Genomic DNA, 17862 nt, shown 5'->3' with positions numbered 1-17862 from the left:
CACAAAGTACAGATCCGCCGAATCTGATTATATGACTGCAGAGATTGGATCTTGCACAACAGACTTGTACATCTGCTAACCGCTTTAAGATGAAGGAATAAAGGAAGTGTTTATCGTTAAAGGAACAGTTCACCCCAACAAACATTTTGTCATGATTTCCTCACTCTCTTGTTGATTAAGAACTGCATGGCTTTCTTTCGTGTATGGAAACTTGTAAGCATCCAGTGACCGTACTTAAGACAACATGTTTTCTTTGGCAAAATGCCACAGAAATGTCTTGTTAAATAAACAAAAATAAATCCCAAATCAATCAATCAAATAAATAAATAAATTAATTCATAAATAAATAAATACAAAAAAAACAGTGATAGTTTAATATGCATTATAGGGAGGCAAGCCAAGATGAAAAGAAAATACCATCTAAACATTTCTGAAGACAGTCAGTTCCCCTCAATGTATTGTCAAATATTTTCATTGATTTTCAGCCAGCTCAGGATGCATCGTTATATCTCATATCTCACATTAAACATCAGTTTGCTGAACAGGAAAGCTAGTCTCTTGTCTGATTTCACAGCCTTGTTGTGTTAATAATTGCACTCTTACATACCATTCTAACTCAAACTTTCCACCTTATTCAAAAAAAGTGTTATATAAGTAATATTGTTCATTTGTGAAGATCTTGTTTGCACTTTATTTTACAGTACGTGTACTAACATGTACTTATAGTGTACTTACAGTGTATTTATCTAAGAAAGTTCTGGTAACACAAGGTAACTACATGGGGTAGGGTTAGGTTTAGGGGTAAGTTCAGGGTTAGTACCTAGTTATTACATAGTTATTGTAATTACTATAATAAGTACATAGTATGTACATGAGGAACAGGACTGTAAAATAAAGTGCTACCAAGATCTTAATAAACAAAACGACAAGCTTTAATGTGCACAGAGCCCTTTTTTTTTGCAATTATCAAGAAGCCAATGAATAAATCCTATTGATGCTAACTTCAGTGTTTGCCTACAAAAAATATGTTATCACTGTATTGCCCTATAGCTACTTTATTTAAAACATTTTGTGAAAACTGGCTTATTCTGTTTGTCCCTGGCAGGCCACCGAACCCTCTACATTGGGGTGCATGTACCACTGGGTCGGAGGTCACACAGACGGCATCGCCACCATGGACATCGCCACAGGAAGAGGTCACGGGAGAGAGACTCTGGAACCGAGGATGGCAGAGAATCACCTTCATATAGTAAGTCTGTCAGTCTACAAGGATAAATGAAAACTTGATCGAGTCAAAAGAGACAGAGATAAATAATAAAACGTGTCTTTTCTTTCTGTAGCAGACACACCATCTCAGCGTGTACAGTTCCTGCTGGGAATGGAGGATGACGAGGAACACATTCCTCACGCTCTCTTCACAGAGCTGGACGAAATCTGCCTGAAAGAGGGAGAGGATGCGGAATGGAAAGAGACTGCGAGGTACACACACACACACACACACACACACACACAGATGCACACAGAGGATTGTCATGGTACCGAAGAGAGATGAGCAGAGGACTCAAACGGAGGAGAAGAATGGATCTAACATGTTAAAAACAAAAGAAAGAGAAAACAGAGGTCAAGTGTCACTACAAAGAGAGTATGATAGCTTGTCATCCACATATATCCATTAGTCATATATCCATTACAGCTAATGCAATACAAGTTTTTGGTACTGCAGCTAAATGAGAAAACTAATGTAATAATCATTCTCATTTACGCTCTCTTTTTCCCAATCTTTCTCTTATCTTCTCTCTCATGTTCCTTGTTTGCCTATAGATGGCTGAAGTTTGAGGAGGATGTAGAGGATGGAGGGGAGAGGTGGAGTAAGCCATACGTGGCCACTCTTTCCCTACACAGTCTGTTTGAGCTGCGGAGCTGCATCCTCAACGGCACCGTCATGCTGGACATGAGGGCCAACTCACTGGAGGAGATCGCAGGTACTGAGTTTGAAAACAGTGTCCAGACTAGATCTCCTCTAGGCCTTCCTTACAGATCCAAAGCAATCAACATTCATCGTTTTCATTTCAGCAATATAACCCCATTTAGCAAGTGTCACAATTAAATAGCTTGCAGTATTAGATTTGTGCATCACAAATGATAGTATGTTTAAAATAATGTGCCACAGGTGCTATTGATGTAATTTTTTGGGTTGGATTTTCACAATCTGTGAATGTTTTCATTTAATATTCTAATGCATGCCAACAACCCTTAACAAGCGATCAGTGACAGACACATCATTAAGATTTTAAATGTTTTCTAAAGAAGTTTCTTATGCTCATGAAGGCTGAATTTATTTGATCATAAACACATTGTGAATATATTCTATATTGTGAAATATTAATGCAATTAAAATATAGACTTTCTGTTTTAAGATACTTAAAAAAATAATTTATTCTTGTGGTGTTAAAGCTGAATTTTCAGCAGCCATTACTCCAGTCTTCAGCGTCACATTTTTCCATCAGAAATCATTCTAATATGCTGATTTATTATCAATGTTGGAAACAGTTGTGGTGCTTAAATTTTTTTTTTTTGGAACCTAAGATACTTTTTGAAAATATTTTTTTGATTAATAAAAAGTACAAAGAAATAATGTTTTTTTTTTCCAAGATATTAACTGTCCTATACTGCCAAGATATGCTAAATTGATAAAAAAGAGATAGTAAATACTTGTATTGTTACAAAAGATTTCTATTTTAAATAAATTGCTGATTTGTTGATCAAGAAACATTTCTAATTGTTAACGTGTTAAAACAGTGTTATATCGTGTTTGAAAATCATGATATATTTCTTTCAGTATTTACTGGTTGAAGGAAAGTTGAGAAGAACAGCATTTATTTGAACTAGAAATCTTCTGTAACATTATACATGTATTTACTGGCAATTTTTATCAATATAACATGTCCCGGCTTTTAATTTCTTCCAAAAATAAAAATGTTAGTGTATAACATTTATAATTTGTATTATTCGTTGTTTTTAAGATTTGGTTTTGGACCAGCACGAGACGTCAGTTTCTTTGGGAGAGGAAGTGAGGAAGAAGATCCGAAATGCTCTCCTTAAACAGCACCACCATCAGAACCAGAAGAAACTGGCTAACCGGATCCCCATCGTACGCTCTTTTGCAGATATTGGCAGGAAGCAGTCCGAACCGCACTCCATGGATAAGAATGGTATTGCACCACACTCTCCAGCAAATGCATTCTTCTGCTTTTGTCATGCATCTGTCTTATCATCCTTTTTTATGGTGTGTCTGTATGTGTCCCAGTTATCATCACGACCCAATCGCCCCCCAGTTCCTTCTCCTCTCTCTGGTCTAGGTTCTGCCAGAGTGTGAGAAACAGAAAGGTGCTCTTATTTCCAGCCTGGTCCCTCCGCTGTCCCAAGTGTCTGTCAGATCCCCATAAACCCCATCCTTCCCTTTCTGCCGTTCCTGGCCTAGACAATCCTCTCATCCGACCCCAAAAAACCCACATCCCCTTCAGCAAACGACTAAGCCCGCCTTATGGGTACCACATCATCCCTGCCCTCGACCCTGAAGAAGAGACAGCATCAGGCAATATGATCATAGATTCACCTGTACTCTGAAGGTGCAGTCACACTAAAGAAATTTTGAGAGCAAAGAAGGTCTATTATCAATAGAGTAGAAGTCACCGTTAAACCAAACAGATTTCTGTTGGTCAGTGTTGCAAATTTGTGTGACCAACTTAAATCTGATGAAACATCTGTGGAACATATATATTTTTTCTCACAAGAAATTTGTGAGCATGTTTTGACTAGATTTTGCTCACAAAAATCTGTGAACAGTTCTAAATGTGACTGTACCTTAATGTATACGTAGATATGGACAATCTAGATATCACAGTTGGATGATACCATGTCAGTTCATTTGCATATATATTACTCTTGGCCTTTCCAATATGGTGGACTTGCAAATGTATGATGGTAATTGCCAGCTGTTTATACAGAGTTATTTAGGTGTTCCATATAAATGTTCTAACCAACAATAAACATAGCATTAGTGTAATATTTAACCACTTATCTTTGCCTTTAACCACCTAGGACGGGTGGGGAATGTTGATCCTGGAGGGTCACTGTCCTGGAGATTTTAGCTCCAACCCTGAAAAAAAATACCGACCTGTATACTGAAGACCTTGATTAGCTTGTTCAGGTGTGTTTTATTAGGGTTGGTGCCCTCCAGGATCAACGTTGACCTAGGAATTAGTACTGGGATTTGTAGTAGACTTTTACATATCAAACCTCATTCTACCTTATTTCCGCTTCTGATTTAGTTTTTAAATTTGAATTAGATTTAGACAAGGCTAAGATGTTTGTAATCGGCTTCCTTAACATGTTCCTTGCTACTATTTTCAACCAGGTAAGTGTGCCTTCAGTAGGTCTTAATCTCCATGACCGTGACATCACTGCCTTTCTAGGTTAAAATGAACGAATCTGTTGTATGAAGGTCTCTTATTTATTTCCACTGTTTTGTATGATTGCTGGACTGTTTCCAGGTCAGATGGTGTCTCCTCAGGCGCAGCCCACCACTACAGAAGGACGTGCGGATGGCAGTCGAGAGAACAGTGCTGTTGACTTCAGCAAAGTAAGAATCACCTTCCAAACTGTAATACATCTTATTCGGGATCCTAAATATACAAATATACACTGCTGTTTAGAGCTGTAGTCAAGTCCGGCTTTGTCGAGTCCAAGTCAAGTCCAAGTCCAGGACTAGTCGAGACCGAGTCAAGACCGAGTCCAAAGAGGTTCGAGTCCAAGTCAAGTCCAAGTCCAAAAGTTTCGAGTCCAAGTCCAAGACCGAGTCCAAATGAAAGGAAAAAGGGTCCTCTTCAAGACCACATACTTAACTACTGATAATGTTTGTGATGCGAGAGAAAGCATATCTCCTCTTCTAAGAAAATCATTTTACATTATTATTTGTAATGATCAAAAAGCATGTGCAAAGTAACAACTCTGTAGGACAGGGGTCTCCAAACTACATCCTGGATGGCCAATGTCCTGAAAAGTTTAGCTCCAACTGGCCTTAAAACACCTGGAAGATTAGTGTGTCTAGTAAGAGCTTAATTAAGTGTGTATAATTAGGGTTAAAGCTAACAGGGGCGTTAAACAAGATCCTGGGCCCTATGCATAGGCAGTCCTGATGGGCCCCCATGGCCCCCACCCATGAAAATATCCAGGTAAAAATATATATATTTCAGATTCATACTTTTCAAGGGCCCTCTCTTCCTTTGGGGCCCTGTTAATGAGTACTGGTTTTACCCCCAGTCCGACCCTGGGAGCTAAACTTGGATAAACAAACAAAGTTTGGAACTGTAAGGTCAAATAATTTTTATGTACTTTATTTTTTGTTGACATTATATCTGTGGTCAAAAATGTATATGACTATGCCTAATTGGCACAGTGCACAGACACACGCAAAGCTCGGGATATGACAAATGCACGCAGCAAGGCTAGAATGGATACGTTTGGCTCTACTGGACATGCGCACATAAATACAGCGACATTTTTGTCATACTGTGCTTGTGCTTGCATAGACTAGTCGAGCACTGTCGGAAACAATCAACTACTCCAGCATGTATTAATCATAATGCATACAAAGTGTTTGCAAGTACGACGTGAATTTTAGAATTACAATATTGCGTGGAGCTGTTACTATATGACCTTATCTATGTTGCATGTAAAAATAAAATATGTAATGTAAAAATTAGGGTTGTGCCTGAAGCCGAATACCTTGATCGGAATGGCACGGATAATGGCTTAAAAAACGAATAACGCTCAAGGAATAATTCTGCCTGAATACTCGGCTGAAGCTGACACAGTCTGGTGTTTGCTAGATAACAGGTGAGCCAGGGGATCAGCGCCAGAAGTGAATGAATGTAAACTTTATGAGTGAAAAGATCGCAAATCAAACACCCCATTGTTGTCGCCTCTCTGTTTATCTCTCAGAAATCAGAGCGTTGCAAGAGTATTTTACCTATAATAATACATCATAGCTACACGTTATATTATTTGTATTTATTTAAAAGGCAAATATTGAAAGCTTAGGCTACCATGATACGAATGAATGGAATAAGCACAGCGCGCTCGCCAATCAAACAGCCGCGCTGCGCGTCTCAGTCTCTCAAAAACCAAATCAGTTCTCTCTCAAGAGTAGGCTAATGATCAGCTTAGATACGGATACATTGTCTACTTGTCCTACATGTTTGCATCTTTACCTTTTGCTGGTTTGCGCGGAACACACACATCTGTTTAGTGAAGTTCATTAACATTAAGACTCGCTTAAAGTGTTTCTGCGTAATGAGAATGTGCGCATTGAATGGATTCAGTCGTGTTCAAATGATCACTAAACGTTTGTCATGACATCTCTCTGCTTGCATGATAAATATTATTTTAGAAATTAATAATTATTTCAGTTTAACACGACATACTTGTTCAGTGATAACTACGAAAAAATATATAAAAAGTCATAACAGTCTTATCAAGTAACTGTACGATATTGTATCCGAATGCAGATAGGAAAAATTTTGTGATTGTTACAGATACAAATACTGGCTGTTACATGAAAATGTAAATATGTAATGTCATATATAAAGTTTTTAAAATTTACATATGTAATTGTTGCATAAGGCTATACATTAATACGCGTTTATTGATTAAAAAAGGCTATCTAGGTGTAGACGTAAATAAAACACAATCTAACAGGTAGAAAATTAAATTAGAAACATCTAAACTTTTCAGGTCGCAGTAAGTGCACCACTGGTCATGCCCATCCTTTCCCGGAACAATACTGAAAGCTAAGGCAAGATGGAGAAACAGATGATCATAGTTGTACAAGGATAGCCATTTTGTAAATGAATCTATTAGTAGAGCTACTACAAGTGATTTTAAGTGCTGGAATTCCATTTATTCTTTGCTGAAACTTCTGCGTCATCATGGAGAGCGGGTCATGGTTGCCCAGCAACAGCAGACGCCACTGGAGCGCAAGCACAGATTACAGTGCTTTGGAAATAAGGAGAGCGGCGCGCCTAGCGTTTTCCACACGTTTTCAGTCGCGACATCATGCAAATGTGGTTTTGTATTGAAGGAGAAATTTTTTATTTTATTTTTTTGCTGGACTCGGTCGAGACCAACTAGAAGACTTGGCGAGTCCAATGGCCAAGTCCGAGACAAGTCCGAGTGCAAATTCAACGAGTCCGAGACAAGTCCGAGACGACAGAAAAATGTCTCGAGTCCGGACTCGAGTCCAAGACCGGACTCGAGTACTACAGCCCTACTGCTGTTCAAAAGTGTTTTATTTTTTTTAAATGAATAACTTTATTCAACAAAGTAAATAATTTTTATTGTTACAAAAGAGTTTTGTTTCAAATAAATTATGTTCTTTTAAACTTTCTATTTATCAAAGAACTCTAAAAACTGCATCATGACTTAAATATAGAATTTAAGAACTGACTGTTTTCAACATTGATAACAATAAGAAATGTTTCTTGAGCATCAAATCAGCATATTAGAATTATTTCTGAAGGAGCCATTTGAGTAATGGCTACTGAAAAATCTACTTTGCTAGCACAATGACTTTTTAAATCAGAATGTGACTATTTTAACTGTATTTTTGATCAAATACGTGTAGCCTTTGTGAGCATAAGAGACTCCTTTAATTAAATTAAATTATTTAAATAATGATAAATAAATCATGAAACGATTCAGGTAGATTTAGGGACAATACTGTTAAATGCTAAAAAGAGTTGTGTTGCTATATGCAGATAGACCTCCACTTCATGAAGAAGATCCCACCTGGAGCTGAGGCATCCAACATCTTGGTGGGTGAACTGGAGTTTCTAGAGAAACCTGTGGTGGCCTTCATCCGTCTGTCCCCTGCTGTGCTGCTCAATGGCCTGGCAGAGGTCCCAATCACCACCAGGTAAGAGCAGAGAGATCTGAGCACAAAACACATGAAATATATTAATGACTCAGTTGGTCAAGCTCATTTTATCAAGTGGTGTGCCTCAGAGTTCACTACTAAGTCCTATGTCATTGTGCAGGTTTCTCTTTATTCTGCTGGGGCCAATGGGTAAAGGGCCTCAGTACCATGAGATCGGCCGCTCTATTGCCACGCTCATGACAGATGAGGTCAGTAGTATGGACAACACTGTTTATTTCTGTATATGATGACATACTATAGGCAGCAAGCTGTGATGCATGCTAATTTCACCTGATGATTTTTTCTCCAGGTGTTCCATGATGTAGCTTATAAAGCAAAGGATCGTTCTGACCTTGTGGCAGGAATCGATGAGTTTTTGGATCAGGTGACTGTGCTGCCCCCAGGCGAGTGGGATCCTACCATCAGAATAGAGCCGCCCAAAAACGTGCCCTCACAGGTGACCGACTTCTCAAACTCCATCCAATGATTCATCACAGAAGCTGAAATAAGTGATGCACAGAAATATTAAACCAAAAAAATTGGATGATTGACCAAACCGATCATCTCTTCACTTCTAGTTATTATAGCACAGTATGATCATGAATGACCATTAGAAGTTACATTATGTTGAAAGAAATAGTACAACATACTAAAAAATATATTATGTCTCATGTAATCACTCAATCATATAGTCTTATATCAATGGAAAGACGTAAATAAAACAGCTGGCAAACAATGTCACTTAATGTTACATTTATCTCAGGAAATCTAGACACTAGAGGGGAACATTTTGCTAAATATATGAACTATATTACATATTCATTCACTTTAGCGCATCGGTGACTGGAATAGACTTATTTTTATCTCCAGTCTGAGATCAGTAGTAATGTTGGTTTTGTGTCTCTTCTTCTTGCAGGAGAAACGGAAGGTTCCTCTGGCCAATGGAGGGGCTGATCTGGGGGAGGCTGAGGAGCATGGAGGCCATGGAGGACCAGAGCTACAGCGCACAGGGAAGTGAGTAATCTGCTAGTATGTACTACCCATATATTTTAGTGTTCATGAATTCTGTAAATAACATAACTGGCTCTCAGAGGTGTTCTTTTATTTGGATTGTCAGGTTTTTTGGTGGTTTTATTCTGGACATCAAGCGTAAGGCTCCTCACTACCTGTCAGATTACACAGATGCTATCAGTTTGCAGTGTCTCGCCTCCTTCCTTTTCCTGTACTGCGCCTGCATGTCTCCTGTTATCACCTTCGGAGGTCTGCTGGGAGAAGCTACAGAAGGACGCATAGTACGGACACGTGCAGAACCATATATTAAAACTGATGGGTTGATTATAATGTGACTGATGGTTTGTTCTTCCCATTTCTCTCTTAGAGTGCAATAGAGTCTCTGTTTGGAGCCTCTATGACGGGTATAGCTTATTCTTTGTTTGCTGGGCAGCCCCTCACTATCTTGGGCAGCACGGGACCTGTCTTGGTCTTTGAGAAAATCCTCTTCAAATTCTGCAAGTGAGACTCCTTTAATTTGCACTAAAGATTTTTTTCATTCAGTTCAGGGGAATTCACTAGTGCTGCACTATTTAGTGAATTCACCCCCAAGGTGTCCTAAATAATTTTGCCATAAAATAAAGACCAATTTTTATCTGTGTTTTTCTCCTCAGAGAGTATGGTTTGTCCTACCTCTCCTTACGTGTGTGTATTGGTCTGTGGACGGCCTTTTTGTGTCTTTTGCTGGTTGCCACAGATGCCAGCTCACTGGTGTGTTACATCACACGATTCACAGAGGAAGCCTTCGCTTCCCTCATCTGCATCATTTTCATCTACGAGGCTCTGGAGAAACTCATTCATCTGGGAGAGACGTACCCTTTCAACATGCACAATGACCTCAACAAGCTCACTCAGTACTCGTGAGTACTGACACACAAACACATCGATCTTCCTCAAGGTCACTTCTATAAATTCAGTTGTACATGTTGATGAAGTTATCAGCATGACATTTTGTGATGTATTTATGTGTGTTTTGCAGGTGTGTGTGCACAGTACCTAAAGAGCCCAGTAATGCCACACTGAATTACTGGCAGGAAAAAAACATCACTGCATCTGATATTGACTGGCTAGGCCTGGATGTTAAGGTGAGTGTGACTATTGGTGCATTAAAATCTTCCTCGTAAGTTTGCATTTACGAGTTGGGAATTCGTTAATGTCAAGTATTTTTAAGCTACTTTGGTTGGAGCAATGATGGCGATGTATATTTTTGACCAAAAATTTTGCTTTTTGATTTCTTTAAACTCATCTTTAAGAAATTATACATGTGACTTAGCTAGTTTTATTGTAAATGAAAAATTCATTAAAACAAATTAACAGTGAATAAAGACTCTGCTCCTGTTGTGTTTGCCATATTTTCTCACTGACATGCTTTTAACTCTGAAAGTCAGGGCTTAATAAATGCTCAGAGCGTCCCACTCATAATTATGACTTTGAGGTGCCGTTTAACTCGTAAATACGATCTTTCTAAATGACTTGAACAAACATCATTCTAAATGCAATACTACCATGCTGAATACTGATTTGCAGACAGTATGAGAAATATACATTATGTGTGCATTATGCAATGATAAATATCTTGGGCTTTCAAGCAATTAAACATTAGGTAACACTTTACTTAATACTTTTATCTATAATGCATTAAAAAGGGATTAATTAAGAATATAATGCATTATAATTATTCCTTGTGTGTTGTAATACATTGTTATAAATAATTAGAACTGAATTTACTTACATTGAGTGTATTAACTATGGAAGCATATGGGTAGCAATATTCAATTTGGGATGTAATATGCAATATAAAAATGCAGTATGTAAAATGAGAATGCATTTCTGTATTTACATTTACATTTTCCAATACATTTGTGCAACATTTGGTGCAAAAGGAAAATGAAAATTAAATTACATAATTTTCATTTGCCATTTCATACACCAGTTTTGATATGTAAAATTAATACTTATTTTAACGCTTTATAAGTTGCAAAATTAAAATGAAAATTTATTACAGAAATGATTAGATATATCTAACATGTTCAAGCAAAAACTGTGGCAAAATGATCATTTAAATGCAATTTTTCTTAAATGCATTAACACTCACAGTCAAGACACTTACGCTTGCATTTTCATTCAATGTCCCGCAATTAATGTAGCATAACTCAATGTGCACATTGAAAATGCATTCCGAGCCGATCACATCTTCCGCCCCCTCCCGCCATGTCAATCACTGCGTGAACAAGGCGGGGCTTGCAGAAGGTCAAGAGACTCAAATCTCAAGAAGAGGATTCAAGTGAGAGAACATGGACAAGACAGTTGGTCCGTGTACGTTTTGATCATTTCGGTTTATGGCTTCAATATTTCATTCGCACTTGTGGGCGGAGCTGAAACGCTGCTTTCATCTGATTGGTCGAATCGCTCCACCTTCAGCTCGGCCTTTTCATTCTTTCAGGCAGAATAAGAGTCAGTACGAGTGAAGCACTGTAATGTCTGAAACTACACTCACTGTAAATTAGCATAATATTTGAATCAGATGTAGCTGGGCACATAATTTCTGACATACTATTTATGAGGGAACATTGATTTGTGCTGTGAAATGACCACCCAAATATAGTAATTATTCTGAAAAAAACATTTAATAGATAATTTATTACAATTATTGCTGCTTTTTTCCACAATAACCTCACTAGCTAGCTTGTACATAGAAAATTTGCATACAGTTTATGGTACTGCATACTACATTCTGGTAAAGCCATTCTATCCTGAACATTCCCACAGACTCAGATATGGGTTAATACATTTCAGCGACTCATACTTTAATAAAAGCAAATCCTCTGCTCATTCACCTCAGTTCCCCTCCCTCCGCTTTACGTTTAAGCTCCTGCACACACACAAATATACAACACACAATCTAATCCACTATACAAATTCTTGTGCTATTACACAGTTACACACGACCGTATATGATTTTATCCTCTTTTCTTTTTTTCTGGAGTTTATGTTTATCTGAGTTCTTCATCAGAAGCAGATGTGATTATTGTGTGTTGTGTTTCATCTCAGGGCTGTGTGGAGAACAGGGGTGAGTTTGTGGGCAGAGCCTGTGGTCATCACGGTCCATACATCCCTGATGTCCTCTTCTGGTCCGTCATTCTCTTCTTCTCCACAGTTGCCATGTCCTCCTTCCTTAAAGAGTTCAAAACTAGCCGTTACTTCCCAACCAAGGCAAGAAGCGTGTGTGTGGTTCAGTATAGAATAGTACAGACAACTGTGGAAGTACTGTATGTGTGTGTTTATGTAGGCTCTCAAAGAGGTTTTAAGAGTGGACTAAGGAATCTGCAAAAATGTGCATGAATTTCAGTTAATGTCAGTTAACATGTATATATATATTATTTTGAGATGAAAACATTCAACAATTTTATATATATTTTATATCTATATTCAAATATATTTAGATAATATTATTATTATAATGAATTATATTGAACTTAATATTACTTTGATTCAAATGAAAGTCGTTTATTCTGTACATCTACTGTATATATAAAAAGTATATAAAAAATGCAATATAATATAATATAATATATAATCGAAATTATTTAGACCCACGGCCAGTGGTCAACAGGCACTGCAAAGCCATGCATATTTTTAAGGCTCAGATTTATGTTCATTTTCTAGCACTTACTCTAGTTTTGTGTTTCTAAACAGGTGAGGGCCATTATCAGTGATTTTGCTGTTTTCATCACCATCCTGTCTATGGTTCTGATCGACTACACTCTGGGGATCCCGTCCACCAAACTACAGGTTCCTAATGAGTTTAAAGTGAGTCGTTAAGAAGAAAGGTTTTTGAGTAATGTTTCCTCTTCATTTTTGCATCTGCATAGGAATACTTGATTAATCAGATGATCTCTCACAGCCAACCAGAGATGACCGTGGCTGGTTCATCAGCCCGATAGGACCAAACCCATGGTGGACCACTATTGTGACCGTCATCCCAGCTCTGCTGTGTACCATCCTCATCTTCATGGACCAACAAATCACTGCCGTTATTATAAACAGGAAGGAACACAAGCTGAAGGTATGTTGCTAAGTCCTTCACAATATGCTTCATTGGGTGAGCAGATATTCTTGTAGACTTGATGTCTTTTGTTGTGTCCGTGTGTCTCCACAGAAAGGCTGTGGGTATCATCTGGACCTGTTTGTGGTGGGTGTGATGCTGGGCGTTTGCTCTTTGATGGGCCTGCCATGGTTTGTGGCCGCGACGGTGCTATCTATCTCCCACGTGAACAGCCTGAAGCTGGAGTCTGAATGCTCTGCGCCTGGAGAACAGCCCAAGTTTTTGGGCATCAGAGAGCAGCGCTTTACTGGCCTCATGATATTCGTCCTCATGGGCAGCTCAGTGTTTATGACCTCCATACTGAAGGTCAGTGATCTTAAGCTCTGACTGAGTCAGGCTACCAAGTTTGATCAACACATGATGCTTGCATTAAACTTTTGAGATGATTCATCATTTTGAATAGTGTTTATTTTATGTTTTTGTGCTCAGCATATCCCAATGCCTGTGTTATATGGCGTTTTCCTCTATATGGGAGCATCATCTCTCAGGGGCATACAGGTACTGCAACAACTGAATTCATATATTGTGCTTGATAGTTGTTTATTCAGGTGTAGGAGTGGCTTATGTCATTTTAGTATTGTTTATATACTATTATAGCATTTATAAATAATTTGTATTAGATTTTATTTTTTATATTCTCAGTTTTCATTTAAGTAATATTATGAGCTTTTGTAATTTTTGATAAATATATTTTATATTTACATTTAACTTTATAATTGAATGGTTTAATGATTTACATATTTTAATAATATATTATACTTACTAATAATAATTTATATCATAATATAATAATTCATAATACTTTGTAATTTGTAAATTATAATAATTTGTCATTTGTAATAAAATGCTTTTTACTTTAATTTAATGGTTTAATAATAAAACATAATAATTTATAATAATTATTGATCAAAGTATATAATAATTGTATATTTTATTGTTAAGCTTTTGCTTTAATCATTTGTAGTAACCCAACTTCATCTTGATTTATTTCAATTAGCAGTCAAGTCAACATTTCTAATTTTCAGTTTTCATTCAAGTTAGTTTTTTTTTTTTTAAATCTGATATTCATATATAATAATGTTAGATGAAAGTAATATTGTGTGTGTGTGTGTGTGTTTGTGTGTGTATGTATACAGGTGCTGGTCATATAATTAGAATATCATCAAGAAATTGATTTATTTCACTAATTCCATTCAAAAAGTGCAACTTGTATATTATATTTGTTCATTACACAAAGACTGATATGTTTCAAATGCTTGCTGAAACCCATGTCTTGCATATGTCTGTGCGTAGTGAGTGGTTCTTCAACTTTTTGATAATATTCTAATTATATGACCAGCGCCTGTGTGTGTGTGTGTGTGTGTGTGTGTGTGTGTATATATATATATATATATATATATATATATATATATATATATATATATATGCAATTTAGTTTTTTTAAGTTTTAGCTTTAATTCTTTTTGTTAACAATACTGAATCGACATTGTGCAGTTTTGACAGTGTTAGTTGTGTTTGCCATTCAGTTCTTTGATCGTCTGAAGTTGTTTGGGATGCCAGCAAAACACCAGCCTGATTTTATCTACCTGAGACACGTCCCGTTGAGAAAGGTTCACCTGTTCACCATTATCCAGCTCAGCTGCTTGGTGCTTCTCTGGGTCATCAAAACTTCCAGAGCTGCCATAGTCTTTCCTATGATGGTAAGATGTGTGTTTATGTTTATATATATATATATATCTGTCTAAACAATATATGTGTGTATTTCATATGATGTCTGCCTGTTTTCTTTTAGGTCTTAGCCCTTGTGTTCATTCGTAAGCTGTTGGACTTTGTCTTCTCTAAGCGAGATCTCAGCTGGCTTGATGACCTCATGCCCGAGAGCAAGAAGAAGAAAATGGAAGATGCACAGCAAGAGGTACCCCCCCCCCCCCACCCACATCAACCACTGCTATTGGTCGCGGCCTGCAACAACACAATTGGCTGGCATTGACCAACCACTGCACACAATGTTTTAAAAGGACAGGTCACCAACATGTTTTATTCTCACTTTCAGGAAAATCAGTGTGTCTTGATGGAGGATGAAGGAATTGTACAAGTGCCCTTAGAGGGGAATTTTAAGTAAGTAAGAAAAAAATATAATCATGGGCAAGCTGCTGTTATCTAATCTATCCTTAAATCTAGCTTTGTTAGAGTATTCATATTGATTCAGTGATTTGAAAGAAATATTTTATTGGATCATTAATTTGACCAATTAATTTAGCTATTATACAAAGCACATTTATTTATTTATTTATTTATTTATTTATTTGTTTACTTATTTACTAGGGGTGCTCCGATCACGATCGGCCGATCGTTAATGCGCATCTCATCAGTAAAGCCGGTTTTCTAATCAGCGGTTAATTCCATCAGGTGCGTGATTTTACATAGAGCAGCTGTTACTACACAGAGCCGTTGTTAATAGAGAAGATGCGAAAATCCACTTCATTTTCAGCGTTTATTGGCGCATCTTCTCTATTAACAACGGCTCTGTGTAGTAACAGCTGCTCTATGTAAAATCACGCACCTGATGGAATTAACTGCTGATTAGAAAACCGGCTTTACTGATGAGATACGCATTAACGATCGGCCGATCGTGATCGGAGCACCCCTATTATTTACTTATGTATTTATTTCATTATTTTATTATAATTATTATTATTTTATGAAAACATACACTACTGTTCAAAGCTTTGGGTCAGTAAGATTTAGTTTTAAAAGAAATTAATAATGTAACAAAAGATCAAATAAATGCTGATAAATCAGATGCAAACAAATGCTGTTCTTTTGAACTTTTTATTAATAAAAAAAAACAGTATTTCAACTGGGCATCAGATGGACATCAATATGCAGCAAATCAGCATATTTGAATGATTACTCAAGGATCATGTTACACTGGAGAAAAATTCAATAAAATACAAAAAAACGATTATTTAAATAGTTTTTTTTTTCTCACAACATTACTGTTTTTAAATATGTTTTTTTCATACTGACCCAAACTTTCGAATAGTAGTGTGTTTATTTTTTTATGAGACATTTTTAGTGTAATAGTAATACAATGTAATTTCATTTGTACAGCTTGCAGTCTTTATTTTTTGTAAAAATGTTTAGATAAAAAAAATAAGATATGGAGACGCTATATTGTTGAAATGCATAAAATGCGTTTGCGTTCATCAAGGGACGATCCATCCATAGTCAACATTTCGGATGAAATGACAAAGTCATCTTTTGGAAATATCTGGAAAGGACTCAACACTGACAGCACCAGCAAAGATCAAAGCTCCAAAAGGTTTGGATGGAATACTCTCTCGCACACATGACAATATTCAAACATATCATTTTAATCTCACCACACACCTGCAAACAATGCAGGACAATGCACTATGACATGTTCAGTTTTACTCCTTTTATGACACATCAAACTAAATTCCTACTTTTAAAAAGATCCAGAAGCCTACATTTTCATTCTCAGAGTTTGGTCATATCTGAGCCCCTTGAGCTTAATTTTTTTTTTAATGCTAATGAATATGTAGAATTGCTCAAATGTTTTTTCCCAATTTGGAATCAACTCCCAGTAGAATAAAATAAGAACCTTAGTGGATAAGGTGTAATTCCTAAATAAATGAATAAAGTGGATTCGTCTTTAATCCAGTTGGCATCCTTCAGGATCTGCACTACATTATGAAGTCATCCCATTAGTGAACTGCTCAAACATGCTGTTCTCTTTAAAATGGAAGTGTGACTATCAGGCTCATATTATGACTGAATTTTTCATCCCTGTCACTCATAAGCTCCCTCTCCTAATGTCTCAGACGCTGGTTACCCAAGGTAAGACGCAACCCAACCCGTCCGTGCACGATCACTGTATATACACTAGTGCTGTGGGTGCCTGGCCTCCATCTTTTTGGTGCTATGGTTCATGTTTCCTACGTTTAATCCTTTTTTCCTTTTCTTAAAAAAAAATACAAAAAGTTGTGTCTTTAGAGTTGAACAATAATGAAACATTTCCAGGCTTTAGAAACACTGATGTCACAATGTGACACTCGAGCTCTTTGTTTCAGAGCATTTTAGGCATTGTGTGCATGTTTGTGTGTATTTTTTGAGAACGTCTAATGCATGGAAAAGCATGATTTTTTTTTTTTTTTTTGGGGGGGGGGGTATTTTGGATTTTTGTTTAGCGCATGCACAATTTTAATGGAGTAGTTCACCAAAAAATGAAAATGTGCTCACACTCAGACCATCCAAGATGTAAATTAATTTGTTTCTCCATCTGAACATTTGGTGAAATATACATTCCATCATTTGCTCACCAGTGGATCCTCTGCAGTGAATGGGTGCCGTGAGAATAACATCAAGTAATTTGTTGGTTTCAGCAAAAAAAGAAAGAAATGCATTAACAGGTTAATTGTGAAATAAGTGTTCAATATGAATTCATATTTAAATTGTTTAAATATGATACATATTAAAATGTTTACATATTAAATAATTAAGAATTAAATTAATTGAATATGAATTAATTATATGAATTAATTAGTTATTAATTTTAGTAATCAATTAAATATTATAATCAACTGACAGCACTAATAAATCAGTCTCATAAAAAATGAGGTCACACAAAACATCTTGTATTTTTTTTATAAATTTTTTTTTTTTTTTTAACGGCACACTCTAGTCACTCACGGTCTCTCATCAGCTT

General features: G+C 36.7%; 1 protein-coding gene across 6 annotated transcripts in view; it reads left to right on the top strand.

Annotated features, from left to right (window-relative positions):
• slc4a10a (solute carrier family 4 member 10a) overlaps positions 1-17862 on the top strand; it is a 37585-nt gene that overhangs the window by 18132 nt on the left and 1591 nt on the right. For 3 of the 6 annotated variants that reach the window (XM_052569817.1, XM_052569816.1, XM_052569818.1), the window contains 22 exons: positions 1106-1249; positions 1341-1479; positions 1822-1982; positions 3024-3212; positions 4554-4642; positions 7818-7975; positions 8097-8184; positions 8286-8432; positions 8892-8989; positions 9093-9267; positions 9354-9487; positions 9640-9885; positions 10005-10110; positions 12077-12238; positions 12722-12835; positions 12930-13091; positions 13185-13436; positions 13560-13628; positions 14657-14830; positions 14923-15045; positions 15184-15248; positions 16345-16455. In XM_052569817.1, coding sequence (XP_052425777.1) covers positions 1106-1249; positions 1341-1479; positions 1822-1982; positions 3024-3212; positions 4554-4642; positions 7818-7975; positions 8097-8184; positions 8286-8432; positions 8892-8989; positions 9093-9267; positions 9354-9487; positions 9640-9885; positions 10005-10110; positions 12077-12238; positions 12722-12835; positions 12930-13091; positions 13185-13436; positions 13560-13628; positions 14657-14830; positions 14923-15045; positions 15184-15248; positions 16345-16455 — 3106 coding nt within the window. Of the gene's footprint in view, positions 1-1105; positions 1250-1340; positions 1480-1821; positions 1983-3023; positions 3213-3307; positions 3596-4553; positions 4643-7817; positions 7976-8096; positions 8185-8285; positions 8433-8891; positions 8990-9092; positions 9268-9353; positions 9488-9639; positions 9886-10004; positions 10111-12076; positions 12239-12721; positions 12836-12897; positions 13092-13184; positions 13437-13559; positions 13629-14656; positions 14831-14922; positions 15046-15183; positions 15249-16344; positions 16456-16957; positions 16995-17862 lie in introns of those variants that run through there. The other 3 variants (XM_052569820.1, XM_052569819.1, XR_008155998.1) reach the window with 3 other exon arrangements.

This window comes from Carassius gibelio, chromosome B11, assembly GCF_023724105.1.
Source record: "Carassius gibelio isolate Cgi1373 ecotype wild population from Czech Republic chromosome B11, carGib1.2-hapl.c, whole genome shotgun sequence".
Lineage (NCBI taxonomy): Eukaryota > Metazoa > Chordata > Actinopteri > Cypriniformes > Cyprinidae > Carassius > Carassius gibelio.
This window is presented reverse-complemented; position numbering and strand designations above follow the sequence as displayed.